Source organism: Hirundo rustica, chromosome 7 (genome assembly GCF_015227805.2).
Source record: "Hirundo rustica isolate bHirRus1 chromosome 7, bHirRus1.pri.v3, whole genome shotgun sequence".
In the NCBI taxonomy this organism is placed as follows: Eukaryota; Metazoa; Chordata; class Aves; order Passeriformes; family Hirundinidae; genus Hirundo; species Hirundo rustica.
This window is the reverse complement of record NC_053456.1, coordinates 20,092,252-20,113,459: the sequence shown is the minus strand read 5'-3', so window position 1 is coordinate 20,113,459 and position 21,208 is coordinate 20,092,252. Positions and strand designations below refer to the sequence as shown.

At 38.2% G+C, this 21,208-nt stretch overlaps 1 protein-coding gene across 1 annotated transcript in view; it reads left to right on the top strand.

Annotated features, from left to right (window-relative positions):
* Positions 1–19,244, top strand: part of SLC25A12 (solute carrier family 25 member 12) — a 46,231-nt gene extending 26,987 nt beyond the window's left edge. Inside the window, exons 10-18 of the mRNA XM_040069229.2 lie at positions 1,210–1,294; positions 1,757–1,915; positions 5,104–5,156; positions 5,354–5,434; positions 13,764–13,904; positions 15,270–15,408; positions 17,673–17,831; positions 18,017–18,107; positions 18,640–19,244. Of these exons, the coding sequence (XP_039925163.1) occupies positions 1,210–1,294; positions 1,757–1,915; positions 5,104–5,156; positions 5,354–5,434; positions 13,764–13,904; positions 15,270–15,408; positions 17,673–17,831; positions 18,017–18,107; positions 18,640–18,829 (1,098 nt within the window). The 3' untranslated portion in view covers positions 18,830–19,244. The remainder of the gene's footprint in view (positions 1–1,209; positions 1,295–1,756; positions 1,916–5,103; positions 5,157–5,353; positions 5,435–13,763; positions 13,905–15,269; positions 15,409–17,672; positions 17,832–18,016; positions 18,108–18,639) is intronic.
* The last annotated feature ends 1,964 nt before the right edge of the window (positions 19,245–21,208 follow it).

The following is a 21,208-nucleotide window of genomic DNA, read 5'->3' as shown; positions in this document are numbered from 1 at the left end:
TAATGCATGTTTTTTTACAGGTAATGATCTCAACTTGACCTCACAGGCTTTTGTCCTGTGTTGAGTAGATTCCCTGTAACCCCTTGTGCAGCGCAGGCAGGGTTTTGCACCTCCAGCCCAAGGAGAGTAGCTGGTGCCGAGGCAGGCGCTGTCTTCTGTGGTGCTGCAGTGAGCTGAGCCTGCCCTGGCTGGAGAGGCAGCTAGGAGTGTGTGTGCTAATCTTTGTGACAATTCCTCATGTGCATCACTCTGGCGTCTGTGGGCATTCCGGCTGTGCTGGCAGGGGCACATCTGCTAACAATCCAGGGTACTTGGAGGAAAAACAGCTTGGTGTTTGGAAAGTGGACTTTGGTGTCTGCTTTACTATGGAATTTAACAGTTAATGTCTTGGCCCCTTAGATAGCCCAACCAAGTTATGCTGCATAGTATCAGTTCTTCTCTAATTGTCTTGGTTATGTTTGGACAAAAAGTTGGCCTGTCTTACGTACTTTATATAGTGCAAGTTTGTGAACATGTCTTGTTAATCAGTTACCTTGTTTCTAATGGCCATCTAATAACATAATTATGAGTCTCTGCAGGTATGTTCTGTGCAGACTGTATTACTTAGAATACTTAACACATTTATAATAGTGTATGTAATTGAAAGGATTGAGGTCAGAATTGCTCTGTAAATTAGCAACTGCGTGAAAATGTCTTGTGGAGAATATTTTAGGAATAATTGACTTTGTTTGTTTTGACGACAGGAAATACCACGTTTGTGCTATGCATTAATGGATATGTAATCTTAAAATATGTCCGGTGCTGATAGAGCCTGTCAGTGAGATATTCTGTGAATTTCTTTTGAAATATGAATTTTATTTGAGTCAAAAAGGAGTTCTATGCTTTACAAATTCAAAGGTAAAAGAATAGAAATTAGCAAAGTTGTTTAGAGTTTCTGTCTTCTTTATCTTGAGCATCATTGTTTTTGGTTATACCAGTGTACTGGTTTGGCACAACCAGGAATATATAAGGAATATTTTCTAAAAGGTGTATTTGGAAAATGTCCTTCATCCAGTAGGCACAATAGACATTTTTTCATCCTCCTCCTGAACATAAAGCTATTAATTTTTATCAAATCCTTTCTGTACCATTGTAAAAGCATTTCACAGATGCCTTTGTTTTCCTGTGCAGATTTTCAAGCTTTTTTTAATTTCTTTTTCCCTCACACAGCAATCTTTTGGAGAATTAGGCAGACCTATTTGGCTCCAGATAGCTGAGTCAGCTTACAGGTTCACTTTAGGCTCAATTGCTGGAGGTGAGTAATATTTCTGCTTTCTGTTTCCAAGCTTGGGTTAATTTAACACTGTTTTGCCAGGCTACTTGATCTCGCCTGAGGTAGATGTTTTGGTTATACATGTGTAAAATCTAATGTTGGAGCCATTTTGGTTGTGCTATTCCCTTTCTTTCCTTATCACTTGGGTTCTAGAATCCCTCCACATTCCTTAGAAACAACACCAGTAACGAATTTCCTTAGTAGTAATTCAGATAGGTGTTCTTCATTCTCCACACCTTGTTTTATGTAACAGTGTAATCCTTTCTCCTTGGGACTTTTTTCCTAGACCTTCATTGTTGTTCTTTCTTGCCTCCAGATACCCGAGGTCTTACCAGCTTATATATTCTTTGTGTTTAAATAAGTGCTGTAGAAAATAATCACAATAATTAGATACTCCACCAACAATGATGTTGCAGGAATAATACTCCAGATGCTTTCTTACAGCTGTTGGTGCTACTGCAGTATATCCCATAGACCTGGTGAAAACTCGTATGCAGAATCAGCGCACCACAGGCTCCGTCGTAGGAGAGCTGATGTATAAAAACAGCTTTGACTGCTTTAAAAAGGTTTTGCGTTTTGAAGGCTTTTTTGGTCTCTACAGAGGTAAGTGAATTAAAATATATGTATATACATCAAGTCAGTAATTCTCTGTCCCCCCTTTTTTAGCTTAGTACCTCAACAGCTGGTTTCCTATGGGAGAATCGGAATACTTGGTATCATGTCTAATTTTGCTTTAATTTCTGAGCTTAGTGTTTATGTTCCATTGCACACCCTTTATCATAAACAATTGCTGGGAAAAACTGGGCTTTTTTTTGTTGTTGTTTGTGATTTGCTCCTTGCTGCTTAAGTAATTTAAAGACATATTTTTGGGGGTGTAATTGTTGAGGATATAATTCTAATCTCACAAATTGTGGATTGCAACTTTTGCCTGGGGTCAGACATCAGGAGCAGATTAGTATCTGAGGAATAAAGATTTGTTTTACAGCAATTTTTTTTTGTTTAGAGACAAAGGGCAGTAACTTAGAAATGCATCTGTAAACTGGCTGCAAGATCTTATCCCTCACACTTTTGCAGGTAGTGGAATTTGTTTTATAATTTTATCTGGTGAACAGAAGTTGCACTCTGCTGTTGAATTATGTTGCTCTGTTTTACATTAAAATATCACCAGTAAAACTCAGAAAATTGTAATTTTGAAAAAGAATAAAACTCTAAGATACAGGTTAAGAATTCAGCAGTTTATTAAAACTCAGTTAGGCTGAGTTTTAATCACATTGGCAAGATGACTTACAGGGCACATGCTTGCAAGCCCTCTGAATAGATTATTTAGTTGAATTCTCTATTTTTAATTGTAATTTCCCATAACCTTATGACGTTCACAATTTTCATAAGGATCAGCGAGGCATTTATTAATTGGCACACCTGTTTCTTTAGCTGCAGCCAACTCATGTGATGGCTACAGCATTTTGTTCTGCTTTGTGATGTGTTCAGGCAGTGAAGACACTGGACAGTGTCCTTTATGGACAGCATCTAAGAAGTTTTTGCATGTGAAAGTCTGTGTGTTCTGGCTAAAAAGTGTTTTGTGGTCTTTCAGGATTTTGCTATGCAAGTAAGTAAGGGAAGGAATATGTTGGTGCAAAATTAATGAAAGACCTGTAGTTTCGTGGAAATTATGTCCTTCTGGTAAATTGGTTTCCTTTTTTGATGCTAAATCTTCCATAAAAGCAAATACTTGAGTTACATCTATGAGACTGATTCTTCAGTGCTGTTCTACAGTACTCTTTTCTTTCTCTTGACCCCCACCCTATTTTTGCACAGCAGCATCTAAAATAGCTTATTTTATTTTTGTCTTCTGACCTTACTCAAACACTTTGAAATCAAGAATGATTCCATTGACGAGTTAAAAGCAGTGTTTTACACTTGAAAAAAGTGTTCTTGTTTGAAAGAATGTCAGTTTGCTAAACTTTTTAATAGCCTGTTTAATAATTGTCTTTAAGATGGTTTAGGATAAGAAATTCATGTAGTTGTTGTGAAACTGTTACAGTTAATGGTCAGCATGTTGCTAAGATTTGGGCTCAGAGATTTAGATGCTCTGTTGGGAGTATGTTAAACTAAACAGCAGAAACACTTAGGGAGTTAACTGGTCTGTTACTGGGTTCTTATATTCCTGAACTGGATTATCCTAATTGTATTCTAATATAAGAATACATCTATACCGTAATATAATGGTACAATGTAGTTGTTTCCTGCAGTTTAAAAAATAGAACTCAACACAAACTGGAAATGTTACAAGTCTAAATAAAAACTTACTATTTTTGATCCAGAAAATAAAGACAACTTTGCTTCTTGGCATCCAACTTCAGAACTAATAAGGTTTCTTCTCAGGTCCTTCACTAGACCATGCAGTGTCCCGGGTTCTCTGGCACACCAAAATGCGTGTGCCCAATGAGTTCAGCTGCGTAAAAAAATAGAGTGGGGGGATTGTCTTGGGGTGTTTTGGGGATTTTTAAGTACAGACATTGCAGAACTGGATTGTCTTTTCAGAAGATCAGGAATTCAGGCTGGGAGGGCACCATTTCTTTTTGTTAGAAGTCAAGTCAGCCTTTCTTTGTGTTTAATAACTACCTTTCCTCAGCACAGTAAGTCTGTAAATCGCGCAGAAAGTACTATGTTGGAAGAAAACACTACACTGCACGTGTTAACTGCTGCACTTTCTATTAAGGCACCTTTGTTCTGAGCTTCCTTTTAAGGAAGTAGCGTAAAAATTCTGCAGAATGAGCACTTCTGGAAATTTTGAACATTTAACATTTTAGCTATGATTTCTCTGTACTTAATGAATAGTGGGAGGTAGCATCGATACAGGTTTGTTGCTGTGGGGTTTTTTTGTTAGTTAACTGGCCAACACTTTGGACAAAATGATATTCCATAACCATGGAATAACATTATGAAGGGACCACATCTAATAAAAACAACTTTCTTTTGAGTTTTATGATCTATACCTATGCCAAAATGACTGTGGAGAAAATGGATTTTAAAAAAGCAGATGCTGTTATAGTGTGTTATGTTAGGAAGTTAAGACTGCCATCTACTGATTTTTGTCTTAAACCTATTAGCTCCTAGAAAAGTGTATGTGCGTTTTTCAAATGACAGGTCATTTTGATAGTAGCTATTTTGCAGGAACAAGGGCCTTGCCAAAATCAGTTTCTGTCCGCTAATACCTCCTCTTAGTAAGGTAAAAAAAATGCTTATTAATAATAGGGCTTAAAGAAGTTCATGCTGCCATGCTGAACTGAACAAAAGAAAATCCTTTGTATTGTATTCCTCCTTACTTGACTTGGGTCTTCAGAAAACTCAGGTTAGTGAGTCAAGTAGAAGTGAATTGATAATTTATCATAGTCATGTGTATGTCTCACAATTACTGTCCCATTTTAAAATGTGATTGCAAGCTTTATGGAAAAATGATGCTTAAGGGGCTAAAAAAGTCAAACTCTTAGGTAGTAGAAATATCCAGGGTATGTGTTTGGTCCTTAAATTTTTTTCTGTACAGCAACAGCATCAGGCTTGACTTGGTCGAGGAAGGCAGATCTGGTCACACATTTCATTATCATTTTCAACAGAAATTGTAATATAAAATTATACTGGTATGAATATGCAGTGCTCTAGCAGCATACTTAAATGCCACCCACCTCAAAGGATATTCGCTGTGCAGAAAGGCATTTCTGTACAGCTCTGATAAAATACAATTTTCTCTATTAGGAAGATAATGTTGCCTTATGATGTCTTTGTTTCTATAGGCTTGTTACCACAGCTGATAGGTGTTGCTCCAGAAAAGGCTATTAAGCTAACTGTACGTATCTTTTTTTTTTTTCTTTCCTCCCTGGCATCCTTTTGTTTGTTAACATGCCCAGGATTTATTTTCTAAAATGTGTGAAAGATGACCACTTACAAGCAATCTAATATATATGGCTACAGATGTACTTGATATATATTAATAAGGAGGAAAAATAACTTAAAATAGTGTGTAATATATTGTATCTTTATTAGGTTAATGACTTTGTCAGAGACAAATTTACTAAGAAAGATGGTTCCATTCCATTTCCTGCAGAGGTCCTTGCTGGAGGCTGTGTAAGTATCTATCCTATATTCCTAGGAAAAATTGATTCTCAGGCATGTCCAGAATAGTTGGAATGACAGTTAATGGGTGTGCTTTGTCAATTTGAACAGGAGTGCTCTTTTTCTCCCAGTCACAAAAACTAAACAAAGGACGTTTTCTGTTTGGAGAGCTTAGCATACTTCTGAGTTAAGTTCTCTTGGAATAATGTGCTTAAACAACTAGTTTTGGCCCAGTTTGTAACTTTCAGTTTCAGCAGTGGTTTTATTCACAAAGTCCCAAGAGGAGGGTGCCCTCTTCTCCCTTTCCATATGTTCTTCTGGGTTGCCATTCATCATGGGAAGATACAGGTACACCTTGAGAATGGGTTATGGGCATGATTGAATTTCCTTCAGAGGAGGGATGGAGGGTCTAATGGTTTAAGAAAATGTAATTCTTGCTGAAGATTTTAAGAAGGAAAAGAAATACACTCTTCAACTCGCTGTATGTGAAATTTCTACTGTTGTGAAAATATGGAAAAAATGAACAACGTAGCCTTACCTTTCAGGTAACATGTATGAGTGAATTGTCTCTTTAAATGACTTTGTATAAAAGGCAGCTATGTTACTCCAGATGCTGATTACATCCCTCATCCAAATACAGTTAAAAAACCATGTTTTTGTTGAAATGAGGGCTGTAATTCAGTGGATGTTTTAGCAATCTGTAAGTGGTTTGAATTGATATTGGTGATAGATTTCTTCTGGTTTTGCACATTGGCTAATTTCATTTGTGGGATTCCCCGACAGTTGTTAACCGTATAATATGTTTAAGGATTGAGTTGGATTTCTTTTGTAGGAGAGAACACTAATGACTTCCAGTTGAGTTGGCTGACAGGCTGGTATAAAACCTCCTTGGCTTACAACAAAACCTGGGGCAGAAAGGTTGTTGACCTCTGCAAACTTTTAATTCAAAGAAACAGCCCTGAAGGGAGACTGCTTATAGTTCTGCCTGATTGAATTTGGCAGCCTGGTACATGCTTGAGTCTTCACCTGTCAGTGTACAAAGTTTATTTTCTGAGAAATGTGAGAAAGCAGCTCTAATGTGTAGCTAGCAGAAGACTAACCTTTTTCTAGAAAGCTCAGTAACACAGAAAGCAAATACAGGTCATCTATAATGGCAGAGAATATAATTCATTTGTGGTTTTGTTGTGCTTAAATTCATAAGTAAAATCAAACATCTGATAATGAATTTTATTGTTTTACATTATTTGGTACTGAAATATAGAATACTAAATTCAATCTGCATTAGAGCCTTTTTCATTTGTTAAGTACTCCTTTTTCAAAATAACTTCATTGTCTTACTGTAGTGAACATGCAAAAATGGGGGAGAAACGGAGTTTCAGATAAGCTGTTTTTTCAAAGATGAGCAGATTTGTACTCTGTCCAAACACAACACCCTCTAGCTGACTGTCTGAGCTGATATTTTAATCTCCTTTTTCAAGATATTAATCTCACTCAATCTGGGAGAATTCTAAACAAAATTATAGAAGAAGTGTTGGTCACAGTTTAGCAGCCTGAGGGATGTTTCTTTTTAGCTTCCTCTGGATCATCTGATATCTTACCAGTTGAAGATTTTTTTTTGTCTCTACTGCTGCTTAGTTCAACTTTGGCTATTCCACTTCCTAAATAGCAGAATCTTTGTTAGCAAGCCTGTAAGGTTAAGAGTCTGAAACTATCAGCTGGCTAAAGCAGGGGCAGTTGGATATCAGTGTTTCCTTTTTTTCCATCCTCAGACCTTTTCGTTCTCATTTTGACAGCTCATTTCTATGCTGACTTCCTTGGAAATAGTGTTGGACTTCACACTTCTGTTATTGTGTTCTGTTGTTCTACAAAATACTACTGGGTGCAAGGAACAATTGCATCCAAGGAAGGGCCACAAGTAAGCTTAGTCCATTTCCATGGAGGGGCACAGAAAGCTGGGTGTTTGAGGGATGCTACCTTTCATTTTTCCTTTATTCTCTTCCTTCTCTCTCTGTTAGTTCAAAATGATGGGTTAATGTGGGAATGGTTGGATTTTATATATGCCAAAATTATTTTCAGCATTTGGATTAGGGTAACTCAGGTTTTTGTGGCTTTTTGTTACTGTTCAATACCTAAATACTTTGCTAATAGTATATTATAAATATAGGCTGAAATTAAAACATTATTTTTTACCTTGTCATAATATCAGAAGAAATAGCATTCTACCCACATGTATAATAAATAATAGAGATGGACTTATTGGTGTCTCTGACCCTCACTTACCTGTGTTTAGTTTTGAGGTATCTCCTCATTAACAGGAATAACGCGGTTTTTGATAATTTATGGTATGGAACTGTTGGTGGATGAACAAGATAAGCAAGGCATATTTTCAACCATTTTTCAGAGTTTACAGTAGATACCTTTCATACTTTTAAAAGCCTTCCCTCTTGCAAGATACACAGAAGCACATTGTGCATGCCAGAGTCCTCAAACAGCAATCAAAAGAATTCTTGTGAGGAAGTGGTGGCAGCTTGGGCAGGGTTCCAGCAGACATGGCAAATCCTCCTCTCTGGATGCCAGTGCTGTATCAAAGCTTATGTATGATGTTATGGTCTTCTAAGACCCGCATATAAGGACAGGTGAAACCTTTGACGTTAAGACAGTGGTGGTTCAGGAGGCCCTGTGTATGCTGGTCAGTATCCTCAGCTCTGGAGTACCTGGAAGCAGTGCTCTACTGTCCAGTAAAGGGGCACTCACAGGTTCATCCCTGCTCCAGAAATGCTACCCTGAGGGACCTGAGAGACTGAATCGCTTTGGCCAAATTTTTTATTTCTCAGGCTCCAATCATTCTCAGCCTCTGTAAGCTTATGGAGCGAAGTCGCGTTCCCAGTAAGAGGAAACATCTTCATTCTCAGAGCAGCTACCAAAGAGTTCTGCCCAGGCAGTGCCTGTCTACGCGGTCAGCTGCCTGTCTGTTGTCTTTCCTTCCTTACTGCAGGGCAGGGACCTCCCGCAGGCAGCCCGTGCCCTGGGCTCCTTTAAACCTACCTGCTGGCTGCTGGGCAGTGTAAATGTCACTGGGGAGTGCAGGGCCTGCTCTGTCAGAGCCCAAATATTCCCAGCTGCTCTCGAGCCGTGGCTGGATTTGAAAACTGCCGAGTAGCTGTGTGGGGCAGCTCGATTACAGCAGTCAGGTCACACCTGTCAATGAAAGGGCTCTTGTCCCTGATGGATGAAACTGAAATCCCATCCTCCTGCCTGCCTGAAGTATGCTGGTTTGTTAATCATTACCACCACTATCCATATTTACACGTGTTCAGAGCCAACAATTTCTTTCCCTACTGTTACTGTAATTAATTGAATTACATTTCGTTGTGATTCAGTGATTAACCTGCCTTCCTGCCTTTAAAGTTTTCAGCTGCCATTAGCTTTGAGTTGCGGGGAAGCTGTGAGGCACTGGCAGTACTTGCCTCTGTCCCGACAGAGGCCTGGGAAGCAGAGAGCGCGTGCGTGACGCGGACAGCGCTTCCCGGAGGAGCTTACACGGCTCCGGTGAGGACATCCTGAAGGGCACAGTGCTGTAGGGAGCTGCTCATCCTCCCCTGGGGAGTAGTCTTGAAGTAGATGTCTGATGCTGTGTAAATGATTCACGATTACTGTTACAGTAGGCAAAGATACTGTGATTTTAGGCTGTTAATTCCTATGAGTTACACGGGAAGAAATGGCTTCCTCCCGTCCTGTGCGTGGTGCTTAGCATTTTGAATGGGTGAATTGTGCTTCTTCAGAATGATGGTTTTGCTTTATGCTGTAGGAAGAAAGATTATGTGGGGTGCCAGGCAGAAAGGGTCTTGAGAATCTTTGGAGATGTAGGCAGTGCATCTGTTGATAATTAGAACTTGGGATGTGTGTATGTGTGTTTGTGGTTGCACATATATACAGAGAGGTCCAAATTTACCACTGATTTTGAAGTTTTCATAAACATTAAATCTGAGATTCAGTCTAAATATTTTTGGTATACTTGTAAGAAATAATATCCATACCTGTTTATGCAAATACACATACATACACACAAAAATGCATATAGGTTTATCAGGCAAATAGGAATGTGTCAAGTATTTAGTTTGGAAAAAATAATGTAAAATGTTAATGGCTTTATTTAACAAGCACAAAAATACAGATTTATAGCCGTCAGACTGCTTTTCCTTCAAAGCCCTGAAGATATGTTACTACTTTATTATACCTTGAAAAAATAAGGTTAGTAGCCAAATTAAACTTTACTGCTTTACCCTGATTTCTATTGGGAGCATTTAAAAACAGGGAGAAAATGGTTGTTTAATAAAAGAGATAGTAAGCTCACTCTAGGCTCACGAACAATGTCAGCTTTGCCTAGAGAAAGAAATGCGAGCTCTTTTGATGTTTTTAAACAAGACTGTTTTAAGTAACATCTTATTTTAGCTGCTTCTGTGGGACGTAGTTGTGGTCCAGGATGTGGTGGTTTCTAAAAGGAAGGAAGGAAGGGCTTGAAGTAGGGCTCTCCCCTTTGGAGCATATGCCTCTCGGGTGGAATTGGAAAGGGCAAGAGGTCTCATGTTGCAGGGTCATTTGTGTATTTCCTTCAGCCTTTGGCATGTCATGGGGCGTTTGCTGTGGGATCTCAAACTACATCTTTTCTCTCATAACCTTTGCTGTCAGATTTAGTTCCTTTACTTGCTCCTTGTAGAGTTATTTTACATGACATTAAGGTTAAGTAGAAGCTTTTATTACTGGTATTTTTGATGTGTATGAATAACCTCCATTCAGAAACAAATTTGTCAACCTTTTTTAAAGTGTCTGTTGCAATTTATGTGTGAAGCGAGGATTTATGAGGGAGAAATCTAGATTTACTGCACCATCTCCAAAAGCAATTCAGGGACTGCAATGTATACCTCTGTGTGCATATACGCGTGCACACGTATTTAACGTACAGAGCTGACAGCTGAAGTAAGAGACTTTGAAAAAGAATGATGCTGATTGCTAATGATTTGCACAGGAGCGTGGAGATTTGTACTGCAAACCTACGCGCTTCCAGTTCATTTTTATTTGGAGATCCTTTGTGTCATTCTCCTCCACATCCTTTTCTGCAGAGTGCTCTTCTGCTCCCCGAGGCAGCACTCCCCTCTGCCTCACGCGTTCTTTGGCAGATAGGTAGCCACCTTGTATTTAAATAGAAAACACAAACTTAAAAACCATCCTTGCATTCATTCTTTAAAAAATACCCAGTGAAAAAGTGAGTTTTCTTGTGTTACATGTTCCGTATTAAAGTCGATGCTTGTCCTGTCTGTACCTGTGATCCGTGGAGGGACCTGACTCGTTTGTGCCTCTCCACTGAGTGCAGCGCTCCTCTTCGTGTGAATCAAACCACTGCTGGGCAGAAAAGTTTGCCAGGCTCCAAGTAACAGTGTAAGTCAAGACTTGGATAGAAGGACATACTGCCAGTAGGGAGTGTTTAGCTGGGTATCTAGGTTGTTACAGCTCTTTTTGAGAAAGCTGCCTGTTGAGAAATCTGTCAGTGCTGTAAATATTCAATGCTCATCGTGTTGATGTAATTAAAGAGCTTTTCAAGGGGTTTTCTGCTGATAATATAGCGTAGAGTTTTCCCTCTATTTTCTTTTGCTCGATAACCTGACCACCAAATCATCTAATACTGTTGGAATACATAATTCCGTATTAACTACATAGAATTTGTAAGACTGTATTTCTAATTAGTGTTGCTACCAAATTATTAAAATATGTTGTGTTCAGAGTCTTTTGCCTTCTGTATCAGAAGAGGGCTATGGCTGATATTAACAGAAAGGTAAGCAGCTGTGCACCTAGGAGAGGAAAATGTTAATTGCAGGAAGATTGATTCAGGGTAGCAAATAGAAATGTTTACAAATTGGCCTATTTGTGTTTCTGTGGTGTTAAGCAAAGAGGAAAAGTTATTTTGGCTGCTCTGCAGGGTGTGCTAATTTTTAACATTAAAAATAAAAAATAGAATTTCACGTACCCATGTAAACAAATAATACATATTTAATAGGCAGGTAGCTGGTAATTGTCTAGAAGGAGTGAATTTTTAGCTTAGTGTTGCAGTCTAAAGTTACTTGAATTTTTTTGTGTGGTCCATTGTATTATGTAGCCAGAACACGCTGCTTAACATTTTATCTACCAAAATAATTTTTTAATTGTACAGGGAAATGCTAAACATTTGAAATTGTTTTTATGCTTAATGCAATACAAACGAGGAAAAAAAAGAAAAAAGAAGAAGGAAAAAAAAAAGTTAACAGAATTTGCCAGATGCAAATTTTAGACATTTTATTTAGATTGGAACTTTGCCTTGCAAGACAGCCATTTCATCTTGCATGCATGGGTGTGTATGAACTGGAAAAGGTGAAATGAGAAGTAAAGAGGGTCTAAAGAATGCCTTCGGACATACGAGTGGTGTGAGATAACTGAATAAACACAATGCAGTCAGTCCAAGGAACAGAGAAGATGGAATCACTTTGGCTGGTCCGGGAGTTCTTGCGATCTTCCTGATGGTTGCAACAAACGTCCACAAAAGCATAGGCTTTGGTTTGCTTTGGGAGAGGTAAAGAAGTGAGGGAATAAAATTAAGATTAACTGTATAGGCTGATTATTTGAGTGGGAGGTGTTAAAGACACTAATTACTACAATGGAGATAATTAATAAAAGTAGTGGTTGATCTGCTGTTTGGGTCAAGGTGCTTCAGTAAAGCTGTTGCAGTGGTGATTTTAAATGTCAGTATTGAGTGAAGTAATAAACAGGGCTTGCAATAAAAGGCTGTCAGTGCTCAGTAAAGGCTCAGTGAAGTATGGGATGCTTGGTCAGTGAAGGTGTTGATCCTTCTTGCCCTCAGCCCATAGATACTGCTGAAGTGCTGGCTCATTCTCAGTGAGAGCTGAGGAGGGTTGCAATGCTCTTTTGTCTCTAGGATGGAGTAATTCAGACTGCCAGTTTCTAAACTGTGCATCAGGGCTGATCTCAAAGTTACTCTGCTTGCTGCTGGAGAGAGGAGGATTGTGCTGTATGCAGAAAGGATGAGTGTTCATTTGTCAGTCACTTAGCACAGAACACCATGCAGGCTGTCCAGGAGATGCAGCATCAGACTGTTGGTTTTACTGCACCACAGCCCCCTCCCAACCCCCCAGCATCACAAAAAGAGTTCATTGCTAAGGTAATTTAGGAGTGGTACAAAGTTTTAGCTGCAGATGTTCTGCATCTGTTTATTTCACTAAAATCTCATGGGTTGGAGGAGTCAATCAAAATTAAGAGGAGCTTTTATACTGTGCAAGAAATGCTTTTTAAAGTTGGCTGTATTCAAATGGTTATATGTCACAATTTTTAAGGAAGTGGGTTTAAATGAAAAAAGGTGGCTTAGGAAGAGGGAGGATAACAAGCTTAGTAAAATACTGGATTGTGATGAAACTTCTTCAGAGTGAATGGTAGTACCTACAGCAAACCAGAGAGAAATCTAAACGTAATTTTAAACAGGTTTAAAAAGTCTGAGACTGAACCGTCACATTGAACTCTCTCAAACCTGGGACACAGTTCTTTGAAAGTCTTGGCTAAAGTGCAGAATCAGAAGCAGCTTTACAACACTACTGCTAGGAAGTTTGCAAAACAGTCCTTCAACACTGCCAACAGACTATTTCCTGCAAGTAAAATCTGTCTTGCTCAGCTCAAAGATGTGACTCCTGTTTCTATCTAGTGTCATATTTTGAAATGTTAGTCTTACTATTTAAAATTTATATTTTGTTTCCACTTAGGACTATTACAGGCTGCTAAACAAAACTCCAAGCACCTTTTCTAATAATTTGAAATTATACTGCTAAATGCAAATTTACTTTTAAACAGTATCACTTCTAAATGCAAATAGCATGTCTACACATTGGAGATGGATTATTATTGAATAAACATAAGGTCTTCTTTATGTGTATTTGAAGCTCTAGTAGCACAAGTCTAATGATTATTTAAGTTTAGTATTTCCTGTAATATCTGATAGACTTTTAAATGTAGCAATGACTTCTAGAAAGTGATGTCGAGGAGAAAAGCAGATACAAACCGAATTAATTAATCTCAGGGAGCTATAAAAATATAAATGTAAAAATCTATTTTTACAAACCCATGATTTCTGATCCAAGGCTTTTGACTTCTAGACAGGTGCTTTATTAAATCTCTCTCATATATTTTTACATGAGAATATCAGCCAATGCAGTGAGAAGTGAAGGCACTCATCACCTTGCAAAAGTCAGTATGTCACCACATGCTCTGGTAATGCAATTTATTTTCTTTTTCCTTGGGTTTGCAGGCAGGAGGTTCCCAGGTCATCTTCACTAATCCTCTGGAGATTGTAAAGATTCGGTTGCAGGTAGCAGGAGAAATTACTACAGGACCCAGAGTCAGTGCCCTCTCTGTTATAAAAGATTTAGGCTTTCTTGGTCTTTATAAGGTACGTACTTCTGCGTTGAGCGCCTTCATCATTTTATGCTAAACTTCTATATTGTTGAAACAAAACCTGTTAGAAACAAAGACATCTTTTGAATTTAAAACCAATCTCTTCCTGCAGGGCAGCCCCACAGTGGAAAACTGAAGAAAACTCACTTCTATATTAATGGCAGTGGGATACAAAAAAATACTCCCCCATTCTATCCTTTGTGCTTTTATGCCAAGCTACAGGGAGTCCTGTATTGCAGACCTGCTGGCTTCTGGCACTGCTCATTTCATTTGGTGGGGTTTTGTGAAAAGTTTCTTTAGCTTTCCCCGTGCGTTTTTCTTATATGTGTTTTGAATCTCTGTATCTCTATTGTTATCTTTGCGGCAGGATATTCCCTTTGTCTTAATAAATTGATGGCAGTGAAACAGCAGTGAAGTTTAGTAGGATTCAGATTTTTAAGAAGTTAAGTGGTGGGATTTGTCAATAAATTCCACTGAAAAAAGCCTGTTCTGTATGATACTTCAGCAGAATGCCAGTCAACAGATTCCTTCCCTGCAGGTATACTTACTGCCATCATTACAGATCAGGTGTAATGGAGCAGAAGCTATTAGTTTCCTTAAACAAGGAAGAATGTTTCTTCCTGTATCTTCTGGCAGCACAAGGGGTAATACGTAAATTCAGCAGTTACATTAGCTGTGCACTTACAAAACATTCCTTTATGTGATTTGCCCGTAGATCTGCAATAATGCTATAAAAATGTGCACATTTACTTTTAGAGCTGAAGCTTTTGTTTTGAATTTGGTAGAAGAAATCCACGACCGTTGTGTTTCCTTATTCAAATGCACCCAATTTGCAGCATTTTTTCTCTTTTTGCTAGTCTTCCAGTGCAACTTCTTTGGTCAAACAGATGATGATCAGTGTGAGGTCTTACAGTGCTCGCTGGTATTTTAGTAGTGCCTTTGTGTTTGATGGAAAAAAGGCTGGCAGGGACTTGTCTTGCTGCTTCCCTGGTTTTCAGAAAGACATAAGGACTGATCTTTGTCACTTCCTTCATTGCCTTTGGACACACAGTGTGTAAAAAGTATCCTAAAAAGTGTGTAAAAAGTTATCCTAAGTACTGATGTCAGGATTGATGTCGTGTATAACTTGCCAAAATTATCCACGAATCTTGAATCTTCCTCATTCCAGACAGTTTAGATATGCTTTATTCTTATTTTCAAGTTCCCTGGACATTTGTTTCCTGACACATTTTATTTGCTGTGTTATTTATGTGGTAGATCAAATGAGTTTGTACTTTCAGGGCTCGAGCTGCTTGCTGGATATCAATTTTAGCCTTATTTACAGAATTTATTTGCATTATGTCTCTTTTCTCTGTGTCAGGGTGCCAAAGCGTGTTTCCTCAGAGACATTCCCTTTTCTGCAATCTACTTTCCGGTTTATGCTCATAGTAAAATGATGTTGGCTGATGAAAATGGCCATGTGGGAGGGCTTAATCTCCTTGCAGCTGGAGCCATTGCAGGTAATTTTGCTGAATGTTTCTTAAAGTAATTTTTTTTTTCTTTTAGTGAGTAATATTTAATATTCATTCAGTAGCCGCAAATAAAGGAAGGGTACTGTGCTATTGTATCTGATTTAATCTAAATTTGATCACTTTTATCCTTAGTGGGAGGCGATGTAATTTTGATGAGAGCTAATTACATTTGCATAATGTGGATAAACAGCGTAATGCAGCTCAGCAACTTGTAGTCAAATTTGATCTGTCTGTCTCAATGGGGTTTTACTTGTTACTGAGCTCTCAGAGTTGAAGGCTAATTTGAATCTTTGATGAACATAAAATGAGAATAAAATGAACATAAAATGAACATAAGAGCTAAGAAGAAAATGACTTATCCAGGTTTGGATTCTGGAATAACTGGAAAAAAACTTTGTTCAAAAGTAATTGCTGAAAATAGGGTATTAGTTTGTAAAGAAGCCAAAGTACATACTCTGAAATTTAAAGTATTTTACAGCATCTCAAACAAGTCTACTATAAAGTCAATATGCAGGTGTGATATAAAGGTGTTTTACTAAAGACAAGGGGTATAGAAATACTAGATGTAGGAACTATAGTGGCGGATATTTAAATGTGCAGATAGAGACAGCCAGATTCTGCACTGCCAAGGACGAGCTCAGCAGATGAAAACCAGGCATCTGCACACAGCCTCGTAACTGTGAATGATTCAGTGTCAGAATCTGCAGTTCAGAACCACCACTGGGCTGAGCAAGAGCCTTTGCTACTTGTCAGAGTTGCAAGGAATCACGTTACAGATACATACATCAGTTGTGAGCGCCTGTGTGAACAGCAGTTTCCCATACTGGACTCGACACAGCTCGGCTGCACCTCCTTGGTGCCAGCTGGTGTGTTCCTTGTGCCAGAGGGAAGGGAGACCACTTAGGAAACATCTAACAGATTTATAGCCCTGTCCATTCTTTAGTATTGCAGAGCTGCCAGAAATGGAAAATTATTTAGCTTATTGTATGCATACAATACTCATATATAATGTTTTTAATTTGTGTCTCCTCTCAGACTTTTTAGACTGCCAACTTCAGTTTCTCTTTGTTTCATTAGTGTTTCTGTGTCACTCATACTAAGGGATGAACCCAATTAAAAATGTATGTAAATCTCATAGGCCTAGTTTAATAGCATGTACAGGAATCTGCCTGTCAGAATTGCAAATCTCACATTCTCAATTGCTCACTCAACCCTGGTTACACATGCTCAGCAGGCAAGAATACAGTTTGAAGGGATCTGCCTGTAAGGAAAAGCTGCATATGCTTGCTGTCTGTGTATGCTCACGGGCTTCACTGCAGTGCTTGTGTTTTCCTTTAAAACCTCCTGAACTGGTCAATGACACTTCAGAGTTTATCATCACCTATGCAATCAGTGACCTAATGTTTTTAATTCAATATTAACCAATTGTAAAAGTTTAACAGATGTCAAAATTAATTTAATGATTTTAAGTCAGAAGATGGTTCCTCTTTGTAGGAGGATGAAGTTTTTATAGTATTCAGAAGTATTCAGAAATATCTCAGATAACACAGTTCTATACTGTGGAGTACATTTCTGAAAACTTTCTCCTTTCCTTTGACTAGAAAGCCGAGAGTGGTGCCTTGGAAGTGGAGATTTGTTCTTCCATCACTGTTGGCTAATATCACGCTGTTGGTTCTAAGCAGACTTGTAAAACACCTTCATTGTCCTCAGTCTTTTTATGGCTTGCCTACTGAAGTAAGCAGCGTCTATTCTCCTACAGAACAGTCCAAACAGCAGTTTAGACAGATTTCTGTCAAATAGGAGTGTTAAGCAGTGGTTTTTCTCGTGAACACCTCTAACAAGTGGATGTATAGGATTCGATTTCCAAATCGATCATCTATGTAATTTTCAAAATACGTTGTAGAGTATAAACAAATACAGTAAATTTGCACAACTAATTTTTATATATTACATATATTGCCGATTTTATCTAGTTTCAAACTACTGCTACGGCCAGACCGCTAGAAGATGCTGAGAATGGGTTTTGATAATTTATTTCCTTTAATACCAGTTTCAGCCTTTAAATTTAGAAGTCAGAACGATTCTCTCAGGCACGACAGTTTATATGGGCATCAAGAGTAAGAACCTGCATTGTTTTGTAATGTCTAGCCCCTGTAAAAAATATGAAAGTTTGCACTTGTATTTTTCAGTTGCAAGTGTTTCATCTTTTACAAGATCCTTTGTGCAAATTAAATGTGGTTTTCTTCTAAAAGGTGTGCCTGCTGCTTCTTTGGTAACCCCTGCTGATGTCATCAAGACAAGACTGCAAGTGGCAGCTCGCGCTGGTCAGACAACATACAGTGGAGTTATTGACTGCTTCAGAAAGATTCTAAGGGAAGAAGGCCCTTCAGCTTTGTGGAAGGGAGCTGGAGGTGAGAAAAAAAAATTAGGGCTGACCCAAATCTGCACATTAGCACTGGCTTTGTTAAGGACTCAAATGAGAGCATTATTTACGAGGTCTGATTGTGAAAAACATAACACCTTCTTCAAAATGTTTAGCTTCTCTCCTGAGGAATTGCTCTATTTGTTTAACACTATGATTTGTAATATTTAACAGCTCGTGTGTTCAGATCTTCACCCCAGTTTGGTGTTACTTTGGTCACTTATGAACTTCTGCAGAGATGGTTGTATGTGGATTTTGGCGGCCTGTAAGTCAAGTATTTGCTATTTAGCTTGCACAAAATAACTGCCAAATTTAAAGAAAAAAACCCAAACTTTTTCATGCATGAGACCCATTAAAACTTGTTGACTTTGAGGCCCTGTACTTAAAATTGCAGCATGTAAAAAATCCCCCCCCCCCCCCCCCCCCCCCCCCCCGTCCTTATAACCGAGGGAAACTTGCATGCCAGATGAGGAGATAAAGAGCCATTTCCTAGTTATTTCACTACACTAATTTGTATTTCCATTGTAGCAAAATAGTTTTGTCCATTTTACTTGTGACACTAAAAGAATTTACAAAAGTATCAGTAAAAATGCAACTTCCATTTTGGGTTTGATTTAAAATAAGCAATAATCTGACCTTATTCACTTCACCATAGGAGTCAATTAATTCGGGTCAGCTTTAGCAGTCTTCCATATTCAGACAAAAGACTTAAGTATTGAAGCCTGAATAAGTCTATTTAAAGTCCATTCTTATGAAATCTTGACTAACAAAAAGACCTTTTTTCTTTGTCCAAACAGCAAACCTGCTGGATCAGAATCTACCCCGAAAACACGAATTTCAGATCTTCCTCCTGTTAACCCTGCACATATAGGAGGATACAGACTTGCTACAGCTACGTTTGCTGGTATAGAAAATAAATTCGGTTTATATCTTCCAAAGTTTCGAGCTGCTGCCACCACCTCAACTCAAGCACACAGTAGCAGCTGAGTCCTGAAGGATGTTTCAAATGAACAAAGTGATGCAGTGGAAAGAGTTCACAAGAGTACTGCTGTATTTTTTCCAGTCAGCTGCATGTGTTCTAGCTGAACTGAGCTTGCAAATCTAATTGCTCCTTTCAAATATTCATACATACCTACATTTATTTATTTACACACAAGGAACTGATTGAAGCTGTGGTTCTCTGCCTTGTTTTAACCAGTGGCATGAAGCTGTAGCCTAGACTTTGCCTTGCACAGCTTGCATTTAATGTTACTGTACATATTGTACATCTTTGTACAGAGACATCAGGGCATCTATACACGTACATTTATATAATGGGTATTGCAGTTCAAAATAGTTTGAAATGTACAGATGTTTTGAAGGTGTTTTGTTAACAATCGTGACAATAAAATGTTTAAAAAGGCTTGCATCAGTTTGTTTCTTTGCCTTTAGAGGAAGTTGTCCAGTATGATTGTTTTTCCCTCCACAGAGGAAATGTGAAGATCAGTTGCATTTAATGCATGGACAGGACAGGACAGAGCCTCTGCAGGAATGCTCTTCACTGCTAGTTACAGCAAAGGAATTGCAATGCAATGTGCTGGCTCGTAAGTGTTAGAGAACACGGTAATTAGATGAGCACATGCCAATATTTTATTTTGCAGCACTACTTTGTGACAAGGAATTCTCTCAAAATACATGGCAATACTAAATGTTTAATAGGTGTTACTTCTACGGTAGCATATTCAAAATTCAATGAGAGATTTGCCAGTTATTAACACAATCAAGAATTTTTACAGTGTTTATTACTCAGAGTGTCTTTTCTTCCTGAATAGAAAACTTGTTATAAAAAGTTGAAAACATTCTCTTTATTTCTAGATTTACAATGTTTTACCATGAGGTTAGGTTATTCTGTGCAGGGGAAAACCTCCTTACTTTTGTATTATTTTTATATGCAAACCTGATTGTTTATATATTTACAGGTGAGTGGTAGTAAAAGGAGAAGAGAAAGTGAAAGCTTCAACTATTTCTGGCTTAGTGTCTGCCAAAAGTTTCCCTGGTACAATACTTAAATGCAAAAATATCAGAGGAAATAGAGGAGTTTAGCTTTCTGCTGTGGAGGAAAATTAGTCACACCATGGTTACAGCCAGAGCTGAGATGTGTGGTTTCCAGCCTTGCTTACTGAAGTTTTACATGTTTCTTACAGGGTTAAACATCCTGGAATTGAGTATATCCAAGTGGTAAAACTGATTTCAGGTTCTGTTTTCTTACTTGGGTGACAGCAGGCCCATCAGGGATTAAGTCAGTTCATGAAGAAATGGCTTCTTAAGAACTGAATGCTACACAAACCAGCCCTTTTCCGGCTCTAGCCTCCAAGAAAGATAAAAATTATTTCAGTGCTGAATATTTAGTGAGCCAGAGGTTACAATACACTGGCCTTGGAAGTTTGATCACTATTCTGCAAGATGAATATAGATAACACCATTAGGTTTCCTTCTTGATTTGGTGTATTGTGTTTAAGGAATTTGTTGTTGTGTACTGTTTTCTCGATAGAGACTGGCTTCCAGAATTCTCTCCTGTATCTGAATTTTGTCTTGTGCTTTTCTAAATAGAGACAAAAATGGTGGGGACCCACTGGCATTTAACCTTAGTCACAGCTTGTTGACTGCTTTGACAAGGCACAACAGTATTTGGATTTCTTGCAGCTCCAAAACTGGACAGTTTGGCTCCCAGAATCCTCATTTACAGCACCTAGCATCTCTTTTAGCCTCAAGGTCGCAGGTATGGCTTTTATAACATTTCTAATCTGTACTCAACTATTCCTTGAGGGAGGAACACAAGCAGGAATAAAGACTGAGTAGTAAGAAATCTAATAATTGAAAATTATTATAATGTTGAAACTACACAAAATTAATGTCATATGACCTGCATGTATGTGAAAGAAGGCCTTACACCTACTGGAATTCTGAAACAGATTAAGAACAAATGTAGAGTCCTAAGTTAAAGGCTACAAAACTGATTTAGTGCCTAATTAGTAAAACTCGCAGTATTTATTAAAAAAAAAACAAACAACCAGCCCCCCTGCAACCCATCTTGATAGAAATTCCATAATGTGCTAAGAAAGGAAAAAAAGTAACCTTTAACAGGAACTCCAACCATTCTCTTTCAAGCCATTAAGGAGTTTTGTTTCAATAAAAATGTTAAAGATCAATAATAAAAATCTTCAACTTAGTACAGAAAATTAGTTGCAAGTCTGTAGTTAACAGAACAAAAATCATCATGCTATAGAAATCAAGTTAGAGTCTAGTCCCTTATCCTTTGGAAAAGAAAAGTTTGATACCAGGAGGTATTTTGGTATTGGCCAATTGCCATGGCAGTAAGGGGTGGCT